Source organism: Montipora foliosa, chromosome 6 (genome assembly GCF_036669935.1).
Source record: "Montipora foliosa isolate CH-2021 chromosome 6, ASM3666993v2, whole genome shotgun sequence".
NCBI classification, from domain to species: domain Eukaryota; kingdom Metazoa; phylum Cnidaria; class Anthozoa; order Scleractinia; family Acroporidae; genus Montipora; species Montipora foliosa.
The window spans coordinates 44601558-44613796 of NC_090874.1; the positions used below are offsets into that span (position 1 = coordinate 44601558).

At 41.2% G+C, this 12239-nt stretch overlaps 1 protein-coding gene across 1 annotated transcript; it reads left to right on the top strand.

The window, feature by feature from the left end:
- Nucleotides 1-407: 407 nt before the first annotated feature.
- Nucleotides 408-10943, top strand: LOC138007462 (PE-PGRS family protein PE_PGRS3-like). Its single transcript, XM_068854392.1, has 5 exons — nt 408-2073; nt 6508-8122; nt 8611-9117; nt 9614-9755; nt 10735-10943. Exons 1-4 carry the CDS (start codon nt 439-441, stop codon nt 9727-9729), a joined length of 3873 nt encoding a protein of 1290 aa, XP_068710493.1. The 5' UTR covers nt 408-438; the 3' UTR covers nt 9730-9755; nt 10735-10943.
- Nucleotides 10944-12239: the final 1296 nt, after the last annotated feature.

The window sequence follows — 12239 nt, forward strand, 5'->3', positions numbered from 1 at the left end:
ACCTTTTAGGATGAAGCCAAATATGGTAGAGGTACCAGTACATAATTTACTTCACTAGCACAGCCATAACAAATCGAACAAAGTAAAATTGCCCTCCCGTGACTGCCAACAGGTGACTTTTTGATGACTTATTCATAATGCTTTGAAACTAAACAAATTCTCTTCTAAAGAAATAAAGCACAATTGGCATCTTTTTCTTTAATTTTCCATTGAACTGTCCATTTTCGAGACACAACCTAAAATATTCTCGGGTAAGTTTTCACAACATTTCATAACTGTTCCCCCTGAGTTTTTTCCTCCGCTGTCAATGCGTTTCGTCTGCTAAATGTTTTATTTGCCACGTTATTGTCAGAATTACAAAAGAATATTTAATGACTCACGTAAATTTGGTTTTCGTAGTTGCAAAGCCAGTGTGGTCTCACTAAATCGTGGAAGACTATGGCCACGCTAAGACCGCATCCTTCCCTATTGCTTATATTTTTAGTGTTAGCCAGTCTTCTCTTGGTACATAGTAAGCCACTAGTCCAAGAAAATGAGGGAAAACAGCGACTAAAACGAGACAATCCTGAAGAGGACAGCCCTCCGGAATCATCAGCCGAAGAACAGGAGAAGGAGGAGGACAAGCCCACAGAGGATAACCAAAACGATTCTGACGCCAAAGAAGATGAAAAAGATCAACCGGACGAGAAAAAAGAAAGAGACGAAAGTCCCGTTGAACAAACGACCGAAGAAAAGTCAAATGAGGTGGCTGATGAAGAGCCAGAAAGACAAAAAGACCCCAAACAAAAAGGATCAAAGAGATGGTTTCAACCAGTTCGCGGCTGGGGTTATCCCGCTTTGAGTGCATTTCATGGTCTAGGATTTGGCCTAGGGGGTTTTTACCCCAGCGCGGCACCTGGGTTAGTGCCTGCTCATGGAGGGGGTGCTGGAAATGGCCTCGGTTATGGATTCGGTCTAGGATGGCCCGGCTATTGGTATAAGTCTAAAATTCCAAAAGGTACAAGAAGTCCACAAGGACAGTCTTTTAAGAAATTCGGAGTTCAACACCCATGGGGATATGGTTTAGGATATTACCCTGGTTTTGCTGGCCCATGGGGCGGATACTATGCCGCTCCATACTCCTACGGTCTCGCTTCCTTTCCCAGCTACGGATTTTTTCCAAACCCAGCTTTTTACGGCACTGCCCTGTTCCGTTCTGGTGTTCCGAAGTCCAACAAGAAAAAGGCCAACAGAAGAGGAGAGGTAGCTAAAAGGATCTACGGTTATGGTGGCTATGCTCCATTTGCAGTTCCCGCTGGGTTTGGTTATCCAGGTTGGGCTAATTACGGACATCCTGGGCTTGGCATCGGTGTTCCTGCCTTCGGAAGCTTTACTCCTTATCTAACGCACTATCCCTATGGTGGTTGCTTTTATAAGTCCAAAATTGCAAAAGGCAAGAGAAACAGACGCGAAGCACCTGGAAAAGCAGAAAAGAAGGGTTTTGGTGGTTGTGGTAGCTTCGGAGGACGTGGGTATGGATTGATCGGTGGATGTGGCTATGGTGGATTTCCCGGATGCTGGGGTGGTTATGGACTCGGTTTCCCAGGATTTGGCCAAGGAGGATGGGGTTGGGGCGGACCAAACTATTTTCCCCGTGGTTGGGGTTACGGAGGTTTTGGTGGATGGCTCCCAGCTCCCCCAGGTTGTGGTCAATGCTGCGGATTCTACAAATCCAAGATTGCTGTAGACAAGAAAGCCAAACAATCGCAGAAAAATCCAAAAAGAGAAGCCGATGAAGGAAAACCAGCGGAAAATGCTGAAACAGATGCGAAGGACGATAAGAACGATAAAGGTGACTGCGGGTGTAAACCACCCTCGTCGGACAACGCTGAAAACAACCAAGCTTCAAAGAGATGTTGCTATGGATGTGGAAGTGGATGTGGAAGTGGATGCCTAGGACTTCCTTTCTACGGAGGCTTCGGTTATGGAGGATTAGGAGGATATGGATTAGCCGGTTATGGCTATGGGTCATATCCTTTCGTCGGAGGCCTGGGATATGGGTTATGTGGTAGTCCCTGCGCAGACACACTCCAGGTAAGATATCACACCAAACATCATCAGCTACTTTTAAAATGTTGTTAGTGTTTAACAATTCGCACGAAGCTAAAACAGAAGAGTCACTTGAAAAACTAAGAACACCGAGTTCGAGCTTCTGTGTGATCTAATCGATTGATTGCTGAAACGAGATGACAGGGCTAACTTAAACAACTGAAATGTTTTCAAAATTAAACCTTTTTCAATAGTGGACGGCGTATCTCCATGCCCATTTTAATTCAATTTACTAAACTAGTTTTCGCAAGCTTTACCGTAAGCCGCTGGCCAGCACTTTTCCACGTCAATAATTTGTTCGGCTCAGAACATCAGTATGTTCTACATTGCGATGAATTCGTAATTTCGCCTTGCAGTTGTTTAAAGTGTATATGACAGATTTTTCTTTATGTACTCAGTTGAAACATCATGTTTTTCTGAGATGAAAAACAATTTTTAAAATCCGTATTGATTTTCCTTCTGTGCAGCAACTAGCCTTTTCAAAAATCGAGATTTTCACTTCCGGTGGGGAGGGGTACAAAACCGCGTTAGAGAGGAGACTGGGGATAGCAGAACTGTGACGTAAATATCACAACGAAATTCTTCCCTGGTCCGAATCTTAAAGTGAATATGATAGATTTTTTAATTTACTCAATTGAAATATCATCGTTTTTCAGATAAAAACAATCAAAAAAAGCCATACAGATTTTCATTCTATGCCTATGAGCCTTTTAAAAAGCCAGAATGTTCACTTTCGGTGGGGTACAAAACCGCGTTAGAAAAGAAGACTGGGAATAGAAGACCATTGACATCAATGAAGGAACGCAGGGAATTTTAGGGATAGAAATTTCGTTCTTTTGTCTTTCGCATTATTGCAACCAAATACAATTAAACGCATCTCAGAAGCAGTTTCAGCAAATTCTCAATTTGAAAAAAGAGAAATTCAGTACGAGTAAAAACATGCTTCTATTGTTATCAAGAAAGAGTGAGGAAAGACATGGTAGTTATTTAAACTCTATTTGTAGACTGCGGCCATGTTGTGAAGGTTATCATTTTTTTAGCTGTTGTTCCCATGACCGCGCAGCAACTTTGGCACTAAGTGTTGTCCTTGAAATAGCCACGCAGTAGGACACAAAACATATAAAAGATTTCACATTTAATTTTATCGGAATGGTGCCAACTACAGAGGAGTCGCTCTCTCACCTTATATTTTCTTTGTTTGTTATCCATTGGGACTTTCGTAATGATGTTTGGGTCGTTATTCCTTCCCTTTGCATATTTTGTTTGCCCATAGTCCCTTAATCCGGCCAAAATTGCAGCAAAATTATTAGTTTGTACAGGAGCCCATAAGTAGGAGCGAACAATTCCCATATTAGAACTATGTAACGGCATTGTTATAGACCGATCTATTTTTGACGACATTTTGCAAGCTAAAGAGTGGGCACTTTAATCTACCTGCCAGTAAATATTTTGAATTTTGTTCTGATGAAAGGCTGAGGTCGTACACGAGCAACAAATTCAAGATGAACTCAGTTAAGACGGAATTATTCAAGGGTACCTACTTTAATCGAATACCTTATTTGTGGAATAACCTGCCTGAAGAGATGAGAAAACGTGACTGTAGCCTTCCAACATTTAAAAAACTCTGTAATAATTACATTTAACCTTGACAATCCAAAGGCCCCATGGGTATAATGTTATGTTATATATATTTTACACTAGAATTTGTCCTTTTTGTTTAATTTCTTTTTTCTTTTTGTAATGTATTTTAAGGTGGACTAGCTCGTATGGTTCGTCAGTTCCCCTTTCTAGTCTTCCTCTTTGGACCAGTTTCTCTTTCTTTACTTGTTAATGGTATCGTGGTTTTGTAATTTTCCTTTATTTTCTATTGTTATTTTTATTGATATATGTTGGTTTCTTTCATTACGTTGTGCAAAGAAAACAAGATGAAATTAGAAAATTAAATTAAATTAAAATTAGACTACCTTCGAAAACAAAGAAGTCAAATTAGTTTCTTGTGTTTGCTCATCGGGCTCCTCCGGGAGTTTTATTGGTGGGAAATTCTAAATATAATGGTGATTGAACTGAGTGGAGAGCAATTTGGTCTGAAATCATATGTGTGATTTCAAAATCGTACGAGCGCGAAGCGCAAGTGCGATTTGAAATCACATGTATGATTTCAGACCAAATTGCCACAACATGAAGTTCAGTTACCACTTTATTACATCCATTTAGAAATCACACAATTGCTTAATTAATCACTAAAATACAGGATTTTAGTCAGTATCAATATTTTATTGATCCAGTCGAGAACATAAGTTGCAAAATTCGCCACACAATGGTTTTTGTATTTCATTTTCCTTCAATTTGAATGGTTACATAAACAAGCCTTGAAATCTGATTGGTTGTTTTGTTTTAGTTCTCCTTTCTCATTGGCTGGGGAAATGGTGCGATTCTGAGCAAAAAATAGTGCGATTTGGGAATAAATCCCACTGCTGAGAGCAAATCAGATTGCAAGGATCACCAGTGATTTCTAAATGGATGTATTAAAAAAATAAATCGGTCTGTGAAAACGCCGTGATAGAAATATAGTGCTGTTGTTCACTCCCAGTCGTGGGCGCCTGGTTTGTTTTAAGGTGCTGTTACACTGACGAGGCAAATTGCGCGAAACATTGTCCAATCTAACATGATTTCCCTTCAACGCCGAAAACTTACGACACGAGTTGTAGAAACCGTTGCAGTAGAATCGAGTTTTTTTCTTTCCACGACGCTTTCTGGCAACGCTGCACCGAATTATTCAAACATTGCGAAGTTTAACATCCGTCGTGCAACTTACGTCGCAAACGTTTGTGGCCTTAGCCGATGAAAGGAATGAACAAGTGATCATCAAGAGCAAGACATGAGGGCTACCCTCTTATTTGTTGTGATACCCGCTGTGATAAATAATCTATTTACGAAGAAAAGTTTTCATTCTCGCCGCGTTTCATTTTTGTAGAATTTTCACTCCGATAAGCTCACACATAAGCAAAACTCTTTTGACCGAATATTCTCAGCGAACGAAGAGAAAACCAGAAAAGCTGTCAACACAATCTTTTAATATCTTTTTTTCGAGTCCCGCTTTTGAGTACATTTACAAAAAAAATAACATAATACAGTTTTAAGTTAGTGGTTAATAGCGTAACGTCATGTTCACTAAGGGTGCGTTCGATTGCGAAATCCGGATTTAGATCTTAAAATCTGGATCTTCGGATTTTCAATCGAACACAAATCTGAAAACGGATTTTGTCGCAGATCTCAATAATTAAAATCCTTCCTGACATGGATTTCCTATTAGTGAAATCTAACTTCAGATTTCCCAATCGGATGCACCTTAAGTGGACTAAACAACGGTAAATGAAATGATGGTAGAACCAACTGGGATCTCGGAAAAAATCCGAGCCCCAGATGGGATTCGAACCCACGACCCTCCGTGACCCTCCACGACCCTCCGTGATCACGGAGTTGGTTCTACCATCATTTCATTTCTCATGTGTTTATATCATTCTCACATTGGCTAAACAACGGTAACGAAGGAAATTCGTAGAAAGTTGGACAAGGAATGTTGATGCTGTAGTTCTAGTATTCTTATTTATACAGTTTATAGTTCATTATTACTTCCTTTATTATTAATGTTATCATTATCATTATTATTAATTTTAAACATCTTCATATGTTGTAAATGTTAATTGTGTATTGACCAGTGACTCCTTGTAAGCTCGAAAGAGGAGCCTTGGGTTACATTATTTATCACGCGGAATTTAATGTATGAAAACAGCTCCTGACATTGCTTTGAGATAAAAACCGATTTGCATTATTTAACCTTAAGCATGTTTTGGAGAATTACTAGCAATTATCCACAACAGAGCCACTTATATACGACAGCTACCAAACCTAAAAGTTTGTGATTTTCTGTTGCCCATTGACTCCTGTGAGTGAGACTAAAGCCGGACGATTTTACTCGTGAACTGGGGGCGTCCTGTTGTGCTTGATGATTGAATGGGTTATTTATTTTTATGCCTTTAACCTCTTTAGCATACATTTCTTTCTGAATAATTGTGTGATTTTGCAAGTCGTTTTTTTTTTTTTAATATTTTCTTTCATTCTAACATAGATTATGCCATTCCTAATTTTACCGTTATCAATTTTGGAAGCGTAGAAACCAGAAACTTGTTACCATTGCTGCTTGCGGTTTACCTCACTACGTTTACTTAACTTTTTTCTTACGAGACAACAATATTCCCGACATTTGTCAGTTGGCAGTTTTGTGAGCTTGACATGATCATTTTCGTAGTAATGTTGACAATTTCCTTGTTATGACCCTCTCAAATTTACTCCGTTGATGGCTACTTATTCTGCCTGTGACCTCCAAAACCCGCCTGATATCCTTTGGTTTGTTTAAAGGTCGCTGTACCAGCAGACTGTGGATACACAACCATGGCTGGCCCTTGTGCCTATGCTGCATGTTGTGGAAAGTCATTGATATCTAAAGACAAGAAGGCGAAACCAAAAGATAAACGAAGTGCCGAGGACGAACGAAAAAAGGAGGCTAAGAGATGTGGATGTGGTGGTTGTGGTTGTGGTTGTGGATCTGGCTGTGGCAGCTGTGGCGGTTGCGGTGGTTGTGGTGGTTGTGGTGGTTGCGGCTGTGGCTGCGGTTATGGTGGACATGGTGGATGGGGCTGTCATGGAGACTGGTACGGTGACATTGGGCACGGTGACTGGTTTGGTGGATGTGGTGGTTGCGGATGTGGACACGGAGCATGTTGTGGGGATTGCGGCATTGCTAGCTTAGGATATGGACATGGGGCTTGGGGAGGACATGGTTACGAGGGCTGTGGTCATTGTGGATGCTTTGGGGGATGTGGATGTGGAGGATGTGGATACGGAGGGGGTTGTGGCTGCGGTGGATGCGGAGGAGGTTGTGGTTGTGGTTTCAGATCTAGGCTAGCGAAAAATGAAAAGGATCAGCCTAAAATATCGGTCAAGCAAAGTAGCAACCCACCATCACGTAACGCTGACGAGTCAAAACAAGGCGATGGACCAAAAGAAGCTAAAGGTAGTAAACGCTGTGGAGTCTGGCCAGGTTTTGGGTGTTCGGGAGACCTTGGCTATGGAATCGGTGACTGGAACTGGGGTGGATGTGCTCTACCAATCGGGTGTTGCGGTGGCTATGGTGGGTACGGAGGATTTGGAGGGCTCGGAGATTATGGCTATTATGGATGTGGCGGCTACCCAAGTTTAGGAGGCTGCGGTTTGGGCTACAGTTCATGCAATGCCGTGCCTTCTTTCAATGGGCCATGGACATTTTTTAATAGCGGATGCTGTAAATCAAACGTGGGATCCCAGAAACCCAGCACTTCTGATGGTCCTGCCGGTGATAACCCAGCAAAGGAGGCGGCGCCTTTGTCTGTAAAACCTGTCTCTTCCCCTCCTTCTGCTGTCAATAAACCTGTTAGTTCCGCGAGAGTACCTTCAGATTCTCAAATTCAACCATCGGACAAAGCAAAGGGATCTAAACGATTTGGAATTGGCTTTGGAGGTTGTGGAGGTTGTGGAGGTTGTGGAGGCTGTGGAGGCTCTGGAAGTGGGTGCTCTCTCGGCTATCCCTTACTGGGATATGGTGTAGGATGCGGTGGTGGATGTGGGGGTGGATGTGGGGGTGGATGCGGGGGTGGATTTGGGGGTGGATGTGGTGGTGGATGTGGGGGTGGATGTGGTGGGGGCTGTGGTTTTGGATATCCAGGATTGGGGTTCGGAGGATGTTTAGGAGGCTGGGGTAATGGATTCGGCCGCTACGGCTTTGGCTTTGGCTACCCTGGTTTCGGTTATGGATACCCTCTCTGGTTTGCAAGAAGCAAAGTTGCTCAAAAGAGCAAAGATGTTCGGCCAAACACACGCGGAGAAATCCCAGTAGCAGATGATGATAGTCAAAGCAAGAAGCAAACCATTCACTTGGGATATGGATACGCTAGCGGCGACAACTATCGCTTGGGCTACGGTTTCGGCGGAATGGGTGGTTAGTATAAATAAAATAATGCAGTTAGTGGAATTCAACAGGTGTCCTTCTTTTAAGTGCAATAGGAAAGAAAGGGGAGGGGAGAAGGTTGGCTGATTACGCGCTACTATACGTATCACGGTGGTCGGCTGTGATAGGTGGATTTGTTCCTTATTGTTCCTTTGCGTAATTTCCTAAGAGGCCCGGTTCGTAAAAATCACGGAAAATGACTGAAAGGTACAATAAGGATCAAGTCCACCTGTTATATTTTACATAATTTCCGTTGTGCAACTAGTCGTACATGGGCAAAAATTAAAGTCTTCTCGGTTAAAAGAATTAAAGGACGCGAAGATTAAGCATTGATTTGATTTTTCATTATCAAATTATTCAATGCGTCATCATTCAACGATTTCTTGCTGGTTTTCAAATAATGCCATCGCTACACAGATTTATTTCTCTTCGCTAATTTGTCAATTCTACCATTGATTCGATGACGTTTTCTTCACCAGGTCTCGCTGGCTATCATGGAGTAGGTGGCGTTACTGGCACGTCTGTCTATCGCTCAAATATTCCAAAGCGAATCCAAAAAGGCTTTAAAAGATGGGGATATGGACATGGATATGGACACTTTGGTTACGGCCGTGGACACGGAGGTTGGGGGTATTCAGCACCTTATGGTCACCCTATCACGCACCCTGGATTCACAAGCATAGGATTTCCCGGACATGCATCCGCAAGCTTTGACGTTAAAAAGACCATCGCTCAGAAGCGAGGAAAACAAAAACGACAAGTAGTAGCGCCTATCGGTGCAATAGGAGCTGGTCCGTTGGCACTGCCCGCGACTCTCCCGGCTGCGTTACCAGCAGCTCTAGCCCCTCTTGCTCTCCCAGCTTCTTACCATGCTCCAGTGTTTGCACCAGTTGCCCATCCTGTCGCTGCTTTGCCATCGTATACTTCTCTTCCAGCAGCTGGTGGTGTTCCAGCTTTGCCTGCAGCCCTTCCTGTGGTACCCGGATGTACGTAATCCTAATTTTACGATCTTTTTGTTTTCTCTTAGCTGTGTCGGCTCGATTTTGCATTTTTTTGGTCAAATTTTTGCAAAAAAAATAAATCTAAATCAATTTTTTTATGTAATGGCCTTAGTAATCCCATGCTCAGTACATATCAGTAGAACGGTTCAGTACACCTCATCGAGAAAGGTTCGTTAACATGTGTTTTAAGGATGAGCTAATTTTAATTTCCTTGGTTGTGGGTTTGTACGACTTTTACTTCACATGGTGCTGTTCATCCCGACACTTTATTCAGTCACATTTGCTCCAGCGAGAACTTGGACTTGTCTAGATCTCTCTCTTTTCCCAAAGGATTCGCGCCAATATATGCTACCTGATGAACTGAGGTTACCTTATCAAATTCATCTCTGTGTGTGATAAATTGTATGACACAATGTTTGAATCTGAGCTAGTTAACTGTTAGAGGAACATTAAACTTTATTTTATTATTCTTGGGTTTCAGTACACCTAGGAGGACCAGCCTTCGGGACGTTTGCTCTAGGCCGCTCTAATCTTCCACAGGGTCAGCCATTTGGCCCAATTGGTAACGTCAAGAGATCAGAAATGCCAAAGGAATAAGGAATAACTATGGTCCCGTCTTAATGGTAAGCATTGAATCCGCTCGCCGATCGTGAAAAAAAAAGAGATTTGTTTTCGCTTTTATGTAAAACGGCAATCGATAGATTACTACTTGTCATAAAAAGCATGGAAATTATCACATTCTAAATTCTCTCTCTCTTATTTGGGAAGTTTATTATATCTAACAATTATTCCATGAGCGCGCGTTGGATACGAGATGGTAAATAGCCAACGAGGAGCGTATCGCCGTGTTGGCTATAACCAGTCTCATATCTAACAAGTGCAAATGGAAAAATTTTCTTATTAAATTTTAATTAAATTCTAAACGCTTGGACACTTGGAAAGCCAATCAGTTTCCAACTTGGCAACACCTGACGCAATCTGTTTCCATATCAGGTCATACGGTATAACCGAGATTGAGTGAACCAAATAGAAAGCTAGAAACGCAATTACCAAAATTGTAGGTATTGAGCCCCTTTGGCATCCTTGGCAACCAGTATAACTAATTTCTTAGTGATTTTTTCCAAAAGAAAATTAAGAAATTCCGATCACTTTGCATTGGCTAGTTTACTTATGTATATTGTTAGGGTCATATATTCATGAATGGTGATTTTGCCCAAGAATGAAAATACCATGTATATATCGACCTTGCTGGATCATCTAAAAAATACAACTTTTCACTAAGGATAGCTATTTCTCAACCTTATAAAACTTTCAGCAACTTTATGGTGGCCTGCGTTGGAAAACATCTTCAGGCGATTTGAAATTGGGGTCACCAAGTTCGCCTTTATGATGGAAATAAAGCAAAACCAAGGCTTCTTACTATCACCTCTAGCGACGTAATATCAAGATAAGGACGGAATCTTTATAACAAATATTGCTTTTTTTTCTCTAAATCTGGCATTGACGTCAGTCTCTTGTAGAATGAGTTATTCTTTGCAGAGAACGACACCGTAGAAGTTTCAAAGTTATTTGAGCGACTCTAATGTGTCATTCGTATCGCAGGTTAACAAGATGCAACCCATAGGAAATCACGCAAGATAAGCACGAGGATTATTTTCGTTTTGTAGCATTAAAAGGAGCGAATGTTCTGCGAGTGTGTTTTGTCACCATCACCATAATGGCTCCTCTATTTTATTTACAGACGAACAATAAATATGAATCGAATTTAAATCTAAGAAACGACGAATAAAAATATATCTTTTTGATTGAAATCACGTGTGTGTTTTCTTTTCCTTCTTTTTTTTTTTTTTTTTTTTTTTGCTGTTTTTATTTTACTCTGAAGTTTGTGACTGTGTTTAGTAGTCAGGAGAGTTCGTATATCATCCGTTGTTTCATGATTCAAACATTAACTTTCATATTCAGCTTTATTGAAGAGCGAGGTTGATCATGAATTGAAGAAGTTGGGATTGATCAAACAAAAAGAAATAGCACACCGACAATGCTAAGATCTACGATTTAGTTCGTGGCCAAAAATGCTTCGGTGGACGTGAAGAGAAACACGCTCTTTTAAAGTTGGGATTGTTAAAGTTCAGATTGTAGAATCCGAAAATGTAGCGTAATACAACGAGAAATTGTGAAGAGACAGAGAACATTTACAGGGGTTCCGGAAAAATCCGCCGCATACCCCTGAGTTATAGGAGACTCGTGGAAGACTAGGGTCATGTTACAATTGTCCCCCTCTATGCAATTTTCCCATCATAGATATTGGGGTGAAAAGTAGTCTCAATTTTCCATTTAATCTGTCCACGATTCAATCTTCAGCAGATTAAAATGGAACAGAAATTTCCCCCTCCCCCTAAATCAAGGATGAACCCTCGCGAAGGCCAAAACGCACCATTTTCCAATCATCGATATTGGGGTGACGGGTAGTCTCAATTTTCCATTTGATCTGTCCAAGGTTGTAGTTTCATGGCTTAGCATCCTCAAGTCTCCTAGACCTCAGAGCTAAAGCATCCGAACTAGTAATCAGAAGGTCGTAGGTTAATTTTTTTTTTCCGAGTATCCCCCAATCACCGACAAAATCAGATTGAAACAAGTCCTCATTTATTTACCGGCTTACAATTTCACCCTCTCCCTCACTATAATATACTAAAGTTGTTTTAAATATAATTTGTTTCCAAGAACAGGGGTGGCGCAATGTGAGAGCACTCGCCTCCCACCAATGTGGCCTGGGTTTGACGGAGAAGATACCTCTGGAGACAAGCGCCGAGAAACTCATTTCTCTCAGTTCCATGCCTGCGAGCAAGTAGTTCAGATGGCACAGGAAAACTTAATAAATATTTAGGAAAAAATCTTTTTGAAGAAATGCCTGCGTACCTGAAAATTGGTTATGTAACTGTAATGCGTTGCTTTCGGGCCTTGGAAATTTTTTGGAACAACAACAAACTCTTGTTTCTAAACTTTTTATTTCTTTAAAAGGTTTAGTTAAAAATATGTAAAAGAAAAGAGAATCCGAAGAGAGTAAAAGCTAATCGAGAAGGGTGGCTGAGATGACAAAATGAAATTGA

What these genes read in the sequence shown, in the direction of transcription:
- LOC138007462 (XM_068854392.1), top strand. Translation starts at nt 439, where the DNA reads ATGGCCACGCTAAGACCGCATCCTTCCCTATTGCTTATATTTTTAGTG. An exon ending in CGGTTTCGGCGGAATGGGTG is followed by an intron (nt 8,123 to 8,610) that starts GTTAGTATAAAT and finishes TTTCTTCACCAG; the next exon opens with GTCTCGCTGGCTATCATGGA. An exon ending in CCTTCCTGTGGTACCCGGAT is followed by an intron (nt 9,118 to 9,613) that starts GTACGTAATCCT and finishes CTTGGGTTTCAG; the next exon opens with TACACCTAGGAGGACCAGCC.